The sequence below is a fragment of the Eumetopias jubatus genome, unplaced genomic scaffold, assembly GCF_037043125.1.
Source record: "Eumetopias jubatus isolate StellerSeaLion01/CBP00866 unplaced genomic scaffold, mEumJub1_p1.0 scaffold_9, whole genome shotgun sequence".
NCBI lineage: Eukaryota > Metazoa > Chordata > Mammalia > Carnivora > Otariidae > Eumetopias > Eumetopias jubatus.
Window position 1 is genome coordinate 73,647,348 of NW_028274815.1, and position 14,204 is coordinate 73,661,551.

At 47.5% G+C, this 14,204-nt stretch overlaps 1 protein-coding gene across 1 annotated transcript in view; it reads right to left on the reverse strand.

Moving 5' to 3' along the window:
* Nucleotides 1-14,204, reverse strand: part of EPAS1 (endothelial PAS domain protein 1) — an 82,903-nt gene that overhangs the window by 10,206 nt on the left and 58,493 nt on the right. The window contains exons 5-7 of the mRNA XM_028103997.2: nucleotides 14,016-14,134; nucleotides 13,694-13,899; nucleotides 4,478-4,584 (exon numbers count right to left, since the gene is read on the reverse strand). Coding sequence (XP_027959798.1) covers nucleotides 4,478-4,584; nucleotides 13,694-13,899; nucleotides 14,016-14,134 — 432 coding nt within the window. The remainder of the gene's footprint in view (nucleotides 1-4,477; nucleotides 4,585-13,693; nucleotides 13,900-14,015; nucleotides 14,135-14,204) is intronic.

The following is a 14,204-nucleotide window of genomic DNA, read 5'->3' on the forward strand; positions in this document are numbered from 1 at the left end:
AGGAAAAGCCACCTCTTACCCGGGACTGTAGAGAACGTTGCGAGGGGCCCCACGGGAGACTATCCAGATTCTCGGTAAACGTGGAGAACTGCATTCCGTTCTCCCGGTAGGCTCGGGGGCCACCTCCCCATTCACCAGGCTTGCGAGGCTGAGGAGGGCAGCTTGGTTCCTACTAAGGCCGCTTGTGGTCCTTTACTTTTATGTTCTTCTGGGCACATTTTACCCACTTCAAAAATTGAACAAGCACCTACCTCCAAGGTGCAGGAAGTATTAACTTACTTGTATGCAGTGCTTTGCAGGGTTCAAAACTGCCTCAAGATGAACTCATTGCTGCAAAGCAATTAGAACTGCCTGGCACATAAGTCGTCTGTAAGGATCAGTGTTACCATCAGCTTGTGTAATTCGCAATGACACCATGAGGTGTCTATCACGATTCCATGTTTTACATCTGAAGACACTGAGGCTGAGAACTCCCGGGTAATTTGCTGAAAGGGCCCCTCAGTGGAAACAGTAGACAGGATCACAGTCTAAATGTGAGACTCCCAATCTAAGCTTCCGTGGTTTGGTTTTCATTTTTAAAATCAACTTCAGTGAGGTTTAGTTGACCTTCAATTTAAAAATACAACTACTTTAAGGACACAGTCCAACGAGTTTTGACAAATGTACATGAGACTGTCACCACAAAGGTAAACAACTTTCCCATCAGTCCGCCACCTCTGAATTCCTTAGGCCTCCTGCCAGGTCATCCCCATTGCCACCCCTGGTCCCAGGCTACCCCTGATCTGGTTTCTGTCACTATATGTTGCTCTTCTCTCCATCTGCATATAAGTGGACTCATACAAGAGTATGTACTCTTTTGTGTCTGGCTTCTTTTCACTCAGCATGTTTTCCAGATTCCTCAGGGTGATGCAGGTATTCAGGGTTTGTTCCTTTTTATTGCTGAGTTGTATTCCATTGTATGGAGGTACCATAATTGGTTTATCCATTCACCTGTAGATGGATGTTTAAGTTGTTTTCAGTTTTTTCGGTTATTACGAATAACGCTGCTATAAACATTGGTGTACGCATCTTTGTATGGACACATATCGTGAGTGTAGCTAGGGGGACGGTGGCGAGATCACCGGCTCAGTACATGCTTCCTTTGTAAGAAGCTGCCACGTTCTTTTCCAGAGTGGCGTATCACCCTAGTCTAGTCTTTCTGAACACAATACTGGGCCGCAGAGAGGATAGATGTCACCTGCTTTGGACGTGAAAGAGCTAAGGCCAGGGGGACTGTGACCTGCTTAACACGACGCAGGACAGGAGCGACGCACTCTGCGTGGGACAGTGGCACTCCCAGCCCCGCTGCACATGCACTCTCTGGCTACGACCCCCAGGCTGCCATTCACTGGGAAGCCTCGATTTGCTGTGTCTGTGGTCCTGCATCGTCATGGGCCCCTTGGCCAAAGAAATCACTGCTGTCCTCCCTGGGGGGAGGTGCCCCACTGAGGCCCCCTTGCTGCAGAAAAACCATTCTTGCACAATTTCAAGTGCCTGGAATTAACTTATTTAGACGGATCTTAATGCAGACAAAGTTCAGGGCTCCTATTCTTTTTGATTAAGCAGTACAGTGAGCAAAGGTCTTAACTGCATTTCTAGTGATTGCAGGCGAGGGCCTGCTCTGACAGTACAATATAATTACGTCTGCTTTCTAACCATCTGTTCATTAACGCCAGCCTTGGTGAGGGGCCTGCTCCTTGGTAGATAGGCCGTTTATGGCCTTTAATCTTGTTTTCCTAAGAGCACATAATGTCCTCACACAACAAAGAGAAACCGCCCCCCACCAACTCTCCCCAACCCCTACCCCTGACAGGAACGATGTATAAATTACTAATCCATTTGGAAATGATGGCTTTCAATTATCTAAATCTGGTTTGAGGACAGAGCTTCCCCACTCATTTCGACAGTAAACGTTCACAGGCTAAAACACACCTTCGTGTGGAAACTCAGGATGCTGGTGTATAAACCTGGACCAGCCTCCAAGTTGGGCCTCCAATTATCCCACCGCATTAGTGTGAGTCTGTGGTACAACTTTATTTGCACAAACCCGACACACACACACACACACACACACACACACACACAGGTGGAGAGACAGAAATAGATGCTTCTGTTTTAGCTGGCATTAACCCAATTTCCAACCCACACAGACTTCCCTTTGCTGGATTTGGGTTTGCTGGCTGGGTATGAGGCCGCTGAGCTCAGGGCAGCTTTACTTGGCTCCATCAGGGGAAGAAGAGAGCCTGTGACTTCTCTCCAGGTGTGAATTACCTTTAAGTGTGTCTAATGCTTCAATATATGGATTCAATAAAAAGCACCATATTTCCCCTGGAGTCAGCAGGAAACTGATATGACAAATTTTTATCCCAGCTCTGTTTTAAGGGTCAAAGATTTTTAAGAAGGAGGAGAAAATCCTTTTTCTATGCCCAGTGGGAAGTTATCATTTTTGTTCCTTTTGATAGCAGTTTCCTCAGCTCTTCTACCCCAGAAAACAAAGTATAATACTGTCCTCCAGGAATTCCCAGAAACTTTTACTATTGTCCCCTGCTTTGACTTCACCCTTGGCTGAGGAAAAAAGCTGGACTCTTCCCCAATTTTACATGTAAAGGAGGAAAGGCCCAGAAAGCCAGACCCTGGGAAATCCGTGGGTCAGCTGGGCCAGAGCCCAGGCCCCAGAGTCACAGTGTTGGGATGACTTTGGGAACAAGAACTACCGAGTAACGGAAAAGCATGGGGAATCCCAGCATGAAGGCTGAACCACATCCCACAATTTCAAAGCTGGGGCAGGCTAGGGCTGGGTCACATCCACATGAAGGCACTTCACCTCCCTCCCCCATTCTCTGGGTCCCCGAATGGGGCTGAATCTAGGCTGGTTGGTTGGTTGGCTTTTTGCCAGACAGCATAGTGAAACACTTCTCTGAGATATCATAAGGGGCCCTCTTGTACTGTCAGCTCAAACCCCAAAGCCGCGAGGAAAAAGCAGAGAAATTAGAAAGAGAAGATTCTCATTCCATCAGAGGATATGAACTGCGCTCACATACAGTTTATGGGGTTGCTAATCTGCTGGCTGCTCTGAACTCAGCTGTCCTAACCTTAAGACAGATGATGGATTGGAAACAATGGACAAATGGCAGCATCTCCATTTTCTCCACTGCCACCCCAAGCCACAGCTAATCCTGGGGGCCCAAGACCAGCAGGGCCACCGGCAAGCTTTAGACTTACCTTACCCATTTTTAATCCTCCTACAATCTTCTCGGCACCTCTGTCTGCACCACTGTCAGCACTTATTTTGAAGCATTCTTTCCCAAATTTGTGTGTTGCCTTTGGGTTTATTGCGGACTTAGTGCCTACATTTTATCAAATAGTATGCTAGATACTGAGGCTAAAGAGACGAGCCACCTGCTCCCACAGAGTTCACAACCCTCCTTCTCCTTCCGTTGGGGAGCAATCCTATAGATTTCTATGTCCCCCAGTGGGCCAAGTATAGGGGTATCAACCCAGAGTCCTTGCATGTTGATGGGCGGCATGGACTCAAGGATGTCTTGGATCACCTGCAAACAGGAAGGCTGCTTTGGGAATATGGCCAAGTGAAGGCACTAGAATTGCCCTGTCCTGTGGGGCAGCCACTAGTCAAGTGTGGCAATTTAAATTTAAGTAAAATTAAATTTTTAAAAATTCAATTCCTCAGGTGCACTAGACATTTCATGTGGACTATGCAGATGCAGAACATCTCCCTTGCAGAAAGTTCTATTGGACAGTGCTGTTCCAGGATCCTTTCATAACTCAGGTTTTCTTTCAAAAGTTGCAAAGCACTGGTTTGCCTGGACAGCCTCCGACTGAGTTCTCTAACCCAGCAAGTGAGCTGTTGGAGAACCAAGGCCTACCTCAACACACCTGTGAAGTTGCTGCCCTACTACTTTCACCTGTTGAGCCCCATCCTCCCCCCACCCCATGCTTCAAGGTCCAACTCAAGGGCTCTGTCCTTTCCTCTCCTCAACTCTCCCAGGTCTCCTCTTCTCGGGTGTACCTGCTTCTATAGCCCACAACCCAGGTGATTCTGTGTCCTCTTGTGTTGTTCTCTACAGGGCTGTCCCACAGGGTTGTGCCAACTGCTGGCCGCACAGGGCGCTGGGTGGAGATGGAACGTGGGGACTGAGATTCAGCCCACCTTCTACTCTCTGAGCTGTGGGCCGTGGTATGGGTGTGTCCCCTCAGAGGAAGGGGCCCTTTTCCTAATTTGCGCGAAGTTGTCATCTGGGCTGGTGGCTGCCTCGGATCTCTAACCATCCTGAGGGCACAGGTCTTGTCTGCCACACAAGATGGTGGCTCTGTGAAGGAGGGAAGCAGGTCTTCTCTGGTCTCACTGGTCACACCTCACTCAGGGCCATATTCCACAGATACAAGGGAGCCACAGATACAGCGTACTCCAGGAACTTACGGTTCTGGTGACTTTTGGTCATGTTCTCTGAGTCCAAAGCATGGTAAAACTCATAGGCTGAGCGGCCAAGCAATTCCTCAGGGTGGTAACCAACTAGTTCTGTGATTCTGAATTAAAAAAACAACAAAAAACAAAAAAAAACAACAAATAAACAAGAACAACAACAAAAAACAACCACGTGGGAAGAGAGACTATATGAACGTGGGCAGGGGCTCAAGAAGCTAAATCCAGAAGGTGTCCTCTTGTGCAGGAAGATTTACCAGAAGGTAAATCAAATGCACACATTCAGATGAAAACACTCCAGGCTTCCTGGTCATCCCATTCATCCAGGTTAAAAAAACATGGTGGTCAACCTGCAACTGTGGCTCCACCCCACCCCCACTCTTCCTGCACTTCCTGAAGTCGTGTTTGGAGAGTCAGGGGATTCCCTATCCCCCACCTCCAATATACACATACACCCAGGCTCCCAACAACCCCTGGAAGGGGCTCTCACACCCTCCACCCCCTGGTTTTTGCTGGAGAGAGAGATCCAGGGAGAGCAGACAATCTGCTTGATGTCTACACAAGTGTCCCAGGACGGAACAAGAATGAAAACCAGGCTTCTAGACGACCAGATCAAGCTTATGTTACTACTGGGGGATACAAATGAAAAGTGAAAATGGTGTCGCCTCTGTGGAGAGGACTGTGGAGACGACCTTTGTGTGGTAAGCAGTGAGTGAGGAGGAACCCAGGCAGGAGAGCCCGCCCTGGCTGTTTGATCTTCACTCCTCCGAGTACTTTTCCTCGGGTCCTGCCTGGTGACCTCAGGTACTTCTTGCACATTGGGCTTGCCTTCCATGGTATTTTACCTGCCCCTCCCCATTTCAAGGAAAGGGGGGGTGGGGAGGAAGTGCTGAGAGGAAGAAATATAAAATCAACGTATTAGAAATGTGCCTCCTCATTATACTCCTGAAAATGGGCAGCTCTGAAAATGATAGGGCCCGGCCGTCCCAAATGTCCCTTTCTTCTTCCTGTAACATGTCTAGGTTACATGGGAAGTGGCCAGAAAACAGACAAATGTGGAGAACCATGAAGGATCACTTAACACTTAGGACTCTGCTCTGTACCGAATCATTAAAATAAAGAAACCCCACCCAAGAACCACCAGATTAGCCACTTTCCAACATCACACCTAAATGTCTTGTAAGCTTTGCTGTCCCCTGTAGTTTTTCTAATGGGCTCATTGTCTTGTTTACTTGGCCTACCACAAGTCAGCAGTGTTGCTATACTCTTATGATTATGAGCTCTATTTCAGAATGTATGACTTCTGAGTCCAGCCCTGTCATTTATCCACGATGGAAATTAACAACACAGAAGGGAAAGCAAAAGCAGAGAGCAGAAGCAGGGGCTCCTTGGTTTCCTGTCCCTATTTTCTCTCTGCTCCAAAGGACCTCTGCATATGTCTGCCAGAATAAATCATCCTAAAATAGGATGGAAATCCTATTTCCCTATTGCCCCACCCCATTTAAACATCTACAGCTTTCCCTATTACCAGCTGCTATCGACCACTATCGTTACCATGATCCAGAGTAAATACAGTCCACCTAACTTCCAGGACCCTCCGGAATCTGGTCTCCAATTTCCACACAACATGATTTTGGCTAACCTGCAGCGTGTCTTACATCCCGTGCCCTGGCAGACCGCTCCCCTCGAAGTTTCCCACACCTGGCAAACCCATTCTTGCTGCAGAGCATTGAAATCGTCTCTTCACCCCTCGTCTCCAAGCCCCAATGACTGCCAGGCTAGCTCATGGCCTGACCCTCTCCACGGAGCCCTCTCTCATTCCATCAGCCCTCAGCGATGTCTCCTTCTCATGAAGCCCTAATAATCAAACCCACATCACAGAGAATTACCCACATCCTCAGCTGCCAACCCCTGAACTCAGGGACCACTTTCTTCTTTGGCCTTCCCTACAAGGGGTACTCAGTAAATACCTGAGTGGCTGACTGGTAGATCTATTCTCTCTTAGGACCCAAGGTACAACCAGAGCCCTGCCTCCCCCAGCACTGCTAAGGGATCTGGGCAATAAGACTTTACTCTCTCTCCTAGAACGTGATTAACTGTTAATGCATGTCAGTGCACGTGCACGCGCGCACGCACACACACACACACTCATGCACACAGCTCTCAGCGGGACCCCTCACGATACTCAATCCATCCTTTCTTCATCCTGGAAGTTATGCCTGGTGTTGCGTGGTCAGAGAAGAGAAAAATTCTCTGCCTCAGTGAGACTGAGGGGTGAAAGACTTTGTCAGACAAGGGGCAGCCCAAAGGGGCTGAGCTGCTTAGACCTCAGCTGATTCAGCCTGGCGGAGACTTCCAGCGAGATTCCAATAGTTTGCTTGCTCCAGGGGGCTGGGCTCAGACCAGGAGGATCTGTCCCCTCACCTGGCCTGGAGCAGAGAGGTCTCTGAACTCATGTTCCTTGGCAGCCTGATCCTGAGGCTGGTGCCCAATGGCACCTTAGCGAGGTGGAGACTGGGGCAGAGCAAGGAGATGGCAGAACAGTGCTGGCCCTTCCTTCTCTAAAACCAAATAGCTTTCCTGTGCAGTCCAGTGCCTTTTGAGCTTAAGCCTGGGAAGAGGAATTGTACCGGGGGCCCCGCTGACAGTGAGCTGACCATTAACAGGCTTGACGATTTGCCAGATACATTGCTTCTGTTCCTGGGCAGGGCTAGAATTTTCTAGAGACCCTCCAGAGTGAGGCTATTCTGGAAAAGATATAGTACCACTCCCTGAAGCAATGAACTTTTCTTTCAAGATTAGAATCTTTAAAATGTTCAAAGTAAATGTTTATTATAATCAGCCTCATAATAAAACATTTTTAAAATCTAGTTACTGTACCAAGCATTCAAAGGCACACAATGGGCATGTTTTGGAAGTGCACAAACAAACCTAGATTTCAGAATCGCCAGCTCGCTTCCCAGGAGTGGCCTTCATTTATCTTGTCAACTAAAATAAATATTTAATGTCTCCTTCTTCATTCCTTTAAACAGACTACTATAAAAACTGGGAAATACACATACCCCAAACACAATTGAAGAACGTCCGAGTTGTCAAACTTCACAAAGCCAGGAAACCCTAACTTGAAGCTAATGGTCATTCGCCTCCATCTGCAGGCATGCAGACGCCAGTTGGGAGGCTAATGAACCCGGCTTGTTTATAGGGTCAGCTCTACAGCACACAAGGGCCTTCCCTGCTAATTTCCCCGGGTCCCAGAGAAGCCTGCGGAGCTGGGCTGTGATAACAGTTTCATCTGCTCTTTCCATCAGGGGCAGGGAATTTTTTTCCTTTCTTTTTCTTTTTCTTTCTTTCTTTCTTTCTTTCTTTCTTTCTTTCTTTCTTTCTTTCTTTCTTTCTTTCTTTCTTTCTTTTTCTTTCTTTCTTTCTCTCTCTCTCTCCTTCCTTCCTTCCTTTCTTTCTTTTCTTTCCTTTCTCTTTCTTTCTTTTCTTTCTTTCTTTCTCTTTCTTTCTCTCTCTCTCTCTCTCCCTCCCTCCCCCCCCTAATTAAGAGCCCTGAGTCACTGGAAAAAAAAAAATCAGTCTGGGGTCACCCATAAATTTAAAGTCAACTCAGTCAGGCTGTTCTGTTTTCGAGAAGTGGGAAATGTAAAAGGGCTTCATTTACCAGATTTCAGAAGCAAGAATAGAGGTCACTCTTGAACAGTGAAGTGGAAGAAGAAAGAGATCAAGCACGAGGTGAGGAGAGAGATGTAGCCACCGACGTGCAGCCGTAGGAGGTAGAGAGGGACGAAAGAAGAAGAGAACAGAAGATATAGAGGAAAAGGGTCATTATACTCTGCAGTGTTACGCCGAGTAAATACGCGGGTCAGACCGCCCGGCTTTGGGCTTGAGAATTCGAGACGTCCTCCTAATGTAAAATGATAGTTACTTACCCTCCTGCAACTGTTCTTTACCGTTAGGTGCTCAGAGGCTCTTTTCAGCATGGATTCCCTGTGCCCGAATGCCAGGAAGGAAACGGTTCTCTTGGCTACAGCGTCCACGCCCTTGCCTCAAGCGGCAGAGGGGGTCCAGCAAAGGCCGAGCTAAGACGGCTCGCCGCTCTTCCCGGGAGAGCGCCAGGGCGCAGGTGCGCGCGGGCCCTGGCCACCACGTGCGCGGACTGCCGACACCACTGCCTACAGTAAAGCAAGGCCTGGCCGAGGTTTTTCCCCCTGCTCCCTACACCCGTAAAGGATTTGCTAAGTCAATTCATCACGTCAACAAGATGGCTAGAAGAGTACTTCAAAACTCTTTAAGAAGATACAAGTTTTAAGGACTTTGTAACCACCTCTTTGTTTTCCAAAGAATGCATTTACTAATACACTGTGCTTATATTAAAGTCTGCTTTCTTTCCTTCCACCCTTCTGGTGATGGTCTTTCCTGGGTGACAACCTGATGCACCTCATTTTGGTTTCTATAGGTGCTTATAAGCCTTGGCACAGCATCTCCTTAATCATATCCAGACTACTCACTCACTCAGATTTCAAGGCTTTCTGCTATAATACACTTTTACCCGGATTTTGCTTGCTTTAAACAACCGGACTTAAGCCCTGCGTTTTCTTCACATGTCATGTGGGTATGTGAAGTCTACAAAACCAGCTCTGCAGTTCAGGGGCAATCCATTTTCATCTTGTTGGGGTGATGTGTTACAGGTGTGTTGCAGGTGTCACAGGTACTTTATAACCAGGAAGACTGCCCTGGCTCAATCCGGGACTGACCCTGCTCTGAGTGCCACCAAATGCCACAGCTGCCTTCTATCACCTTGAGACCCACATGCAGGAAGCAGAAGGTTGCCCTGAAATGTAGCAAGAGAGGAGATCACGTAGAAGGCATAATTTTTGAATTATGATGTCGGTTAAACCTTGCAATAAATTGCAAAGAGAATTTGTAGAGCTGCCTCTTCCAGGAGTATTTGGAGCAGACTAGACAGGATATTATATAAGCATTTCTTATATATGTGCTCAAACTCTGGGTTGATTTCGGAACACTGGCATTTGGAGGAGACACAGATGCACAAGGAGAGCACTTAAAGTTTCTTCTAACTCAAGGATCTAGAGAAATTCACTATACCTTCTCATATAAGACGTGTGCAGAAAGGCTAATAACGTGTAGGTCTGCAAAAGTATTTCGAATATACTACATAGGAAACTAAAAAGTACATGTAATGTATTAGTCTGAAATATCACTCTGCATTTTAAAATGCCACCCATCCTCTACAAAAAGGTAAAATAAAAACAATTTATTAAATGTATCTCCTTATGCAATGAAAGTATATAATCTTTTACTATGAATTTGCCTGAAGTTAGCCTATCTTCTTCTCAGATTTCAAAACTCTTGCCTTCCAGGTGTTTTGATGTGTATTTATCCTACAACTCACGGCTCCTTATAATTTCCTTCACTGGACTTCTCTTTATGATCCCCAACTCTTCTCTCACTATTATCTGTCCCGATAATAAATCATAAATTTGAGCCACAGAATTTGAAACGCAAGCATCTTAACTTACCCGATTTATTAAACTTCTGGTATTAGTATGCCCTATGTGGCCTTAATCCAACGGCAAAACAGGGTTGCCTTCAGCTTCTCTAACTGTAAAGATTACATGATCCGCTTTGTTAATCTGAAATTTTCACTGTTAACCGTGATACCGTTTTCTCCCTATTGATACCGGTCCTCTCTACACAATCTGCATGGATATTTTATTTCTCAGAAACAGGGAGACTCCTACAACTGATAAAATCACGGTGGGGTTATGTGAATCACGCAGCCAGCCCCATCCTCCCTGATACCCGGCTGCCTTCACAGTGACTCTCTTTCGCCACTAGGTGGCACCTCCACATGAATTTAAGAACCAGCCCCATTTTAAACTATTGGGAATAACGTCTCTCCCCCTTTTCAGGGAAGGGAATGCTCTATTTTGTACCATTCACTGTGGTTCATTAGGTGGCTGGTGTCTCAATATCTAAACTCTTGGAAATCAGGAAAAAGCTCTTTTACTTCTTTGATAGAATGGTCTCCGGCACAGGATTAACTAGGCACAGAACACGCGCTCAGTAAATACCAGGTTGTTCACTGGTTGCTCAGTACTTTAGGAAAGGGAATAGAACAACTCTGTGTGAGTCATAAATGGAGACAGTTCATCATTGATCACAGTGATAATCAGGACATCCTCTTTTGGCCTTGCCACCACATTGCTCCCCTGGTCAAGAGCAGTCAACCACATACATGTAAATGTGACAGACATGAAGTGTCACAGAATTTACTTTTTAAAATGTTTACTATGTTGGGCGCCTGGGTGGCTCAGTTGGTTAAGCGACTGCCTTCGGCTCAGGTCATGATCCTGGAGTCCCAGGATCGAGTCCCGCATCGGGCTCCCTGCTCAGTGGGGAGTCTGCTTCTCCCTCTGACCCTCTTCCCTCTCATGCTGTCTATCTCTCATTCTCTCTCTCTCTCAAATAAATAAATAAAATCTTAAAAAAAAATGTTTACTATGTTTTAGATAATTATTAAGAGAGCTAATACGGTCCGCTGACCCTTTATTAAGAGGAGTGGGACAAATGCATTCTGAGTCACCTGCGTGCCTTTACTCAACTCCAGATGCTCCAGGGCTGGTTGTTTTAGCCTCCGGCACCTCTGGGAACCTGAGAGTTCAATGCAAGACCACAGCCTGCTTTTCTCTCTTCTGTTTTATTTCTCTCCCCTCTCCATTCTCCCTTCCCTTTTCTCCATGACCCTTTTCTTTTTTTTTAATTATGTCTGTGGTCTTCATACATTGAAGAAAAAGTGCTAAACTGGCTTTAAAAGTGATTTTGTGGATTCCAGTTGCCTTATATTTTCATCAAATTCTTCCAATTTTCCTTATGGGAGAGTAATCCCCTTGTAAGAAATCATCGCCCCTCAGTGTGTGTTAGATGTCATCAAATCTAGTGAATTCCTAGATTTAACAAAAATGGAAAGCACTCCCCTCTGATTAGCTATCGTGTGTAAGTGTTGGTTTTTGAAGCATTGATCTTGGAAGGGTATTAAGGAGACAGAGACAGAGAGAGAGGAAGAGAGGGAAGAGAGAGGGAGGGAGGGAGGGAGGGGGGGAGGGAGGGAGGGAGGGACGGACGGACAGTGGGCACATGTGTGCACACCTTGCCCCATTCTAATGAAAGCGAAAACAAAACAAGCTACCAAAACCAAAAAAAATCCCAGTCTTCATCAAAGCAATAGAGAAATAGCACTTAGGGATTAAGGACTTAAAATAGTCACTTTATAAACTGTCTAAGCCATGTCTGTGCCCTTGTTAACTAATCTGCTAATCGGTTAAACACAGCTTCCGCGAGGCACAGCATTCTGTGTATTTAAGCGCCTCTGCATTCACCCCTCCAGCACCACCGAACTCCGAGTTGGGGCCATGTAATTAGGTTTCTTGAAAGGCAAGATTTTGCTGAAAATGCAGTGTGTCCAGCAGCACTGAGACGCAGTATCGCCCTCCACACTCTGAGTCACAAAGCCCTAAATCACAGGTTCCTCCAAGCCAGTATCGACTGCCGACAAGCCCTGAGCCAGATGAGGCAAGCAGTCCGCGCAGGGGTCTCCCCATTCGGCGGCCGCTTCCTCTTCCCCCACTGTTGGGACAGTTCCTCCTGTCTTTGTCCCCTCTTCTATCCCAAGCAGCATTGCTTTCAGGAAATGACCTGAAACTCACTCAAAACAAGGTAATGAATGGAGGACAACCTCAGATTATGCTTTCCAGAGAATTTTTTTCTTCCTTTTAACAAGAATCAAAGTCTTAAGCTTAAAAAAAAAGAAAAATCCCGGTCTTCTATTAGCTAGAGATGGTAAGTCATTTTCTTGGACTGCAGGGTCTTCCCAGTGCTTGTGGGGCCACATGAGGGGTGAGCTTCACTCAGAGGTGCTCGCTCCATCCCCAGCACCACAGCCACTGCTTCAGGCTGGATGCAGGTGTCCACAGCGCCACCCCATCCTCGAGCCAGACCTGTGGGCTACACAGTGGGATTTCCCGCGGCACCTCGAGAGCCTAGAGAGGGGTGCACATTACAGGAGTGTGTATTCTGCCCACAACGTTCATTTGAACGCAAAGCCTCCATCGGAGGAATGACCTTACACACAGAATGGATTTCCCTAGTGCCTGCCTTTGGGACAATCTCTATCTCCAGTCTTCATCCTGAGCCCAATAACAACACTATTAAGCACTGTAATCCATGCTGTGTCAGTTCTAGGACAAAAGTCTTCATATGTGACATTTTCTCCCTCTGAGGTTAGAGCACTTCTTTCTACTTAGAGAATGACCTGCCGCCTGGGTCCTGGGTCCTGGGTCCTGGGTCCTGGCACCATGGTGGTCAAAACGAGGGGACAGGAATGACCCAAGGATCCTCAAAGTCCTTCGGCTTTGCCTCGAGTGGAAGCCAGTTCTAAGAAGGGGCATGTGCAATCTTAGGTACTCTTTCTACAACTTTATAATAAAGAACAACCTGCAGTAAGAATAACAGCTCACGCCAAACATTTTCTATTGAATTTGAACCTAGGTCATCTCGCCAGAGTTGATACTCTGAACCACATCACTCTCCCACAGGAGAATTTCCAGTGGGGCCGGTTTTGGGGGTTAGAATCTCGCTTAGTTTCCTTTATCAAAAAGCCTTCAAAATTAGGCTGAGCAGTGGCTGGAATGGAGGTGACACAGAAGCAGCAAAGGCTGAGGGAAGAGCTCATTAGTGGAAGAGAACAGTGGAAGTCGTGCAACTGTGGGGCAGTTTCCAGGCCAGACCCCGAAGCTCCCAGCTGGCCTCTGAATTGCGAGTGCTGAGGGAGATCGCTAGACTCCGGTCTCCTGGGAATGGAGACTGGCCTGGAAGTTTCCTCAGGAGCCTGACACATATGTGGAGAACTATGTACACACCACAACAATCAACAATGAGCTACACAGCAGAACCGCTCTGGCGTCAGCCCCTGAAGCTGCCTCAGTGGGGCACCACCATATATGGTACCAGGAGCCCCTCAGCTGCACTGATGGGATGACCGAGAGACACACGTCCACAGACTTGTACGCAGCAATGCCCGAGACCCATACCTTTCCCACAGGGGCATGCACGTGCACACACACACACACACACACACACAGAGGCAGGTGAGACAGTCCAGCCATGGCACACACACTCCCAGGCCCCCACCTGTCGTCACAGTAGGTGAACTTCATGTCCATGCTGTGGCGGCTGAGGAAGGTCTTGCTGTCCAGGGGGATGTCCATGTGTGATGGGTGCTGGATGGGTTCGCACATGATGATGAGGCAGGAGAGCAGGGGCTCCTTGTAGCTGCAGAGGCCACTGTGAGGGGGGCAGTTGTTGTACACCTTCACCTGGCCAGTGCAGTGCAAGACCTGGAGACCAGCCATGGAGGGTCAGACGCGGGGTCAAAGAGCATGGTCTTGGGGGAGGGGGTTGTGGATGTGGGGGGCGGGGAGGGGACTCCAACCCAGGCCTGATGTCATCCTACCTTCCAGGTGGCTGACTTGAGGTTGACAGTCCGGCCTCTGTTGGTGACTGTGCACTTCATCCTCATGAAGAAGTCCCGCTCTGTGGACATGTCTTTGCTTTTCTTCCCGAAACCAGAGCCTGGATGGGGAAGAGCAGAGGGCACCGGTTGACTGTTATGTTTATATTCAGAAGAGGCGCCCTGGTGCTA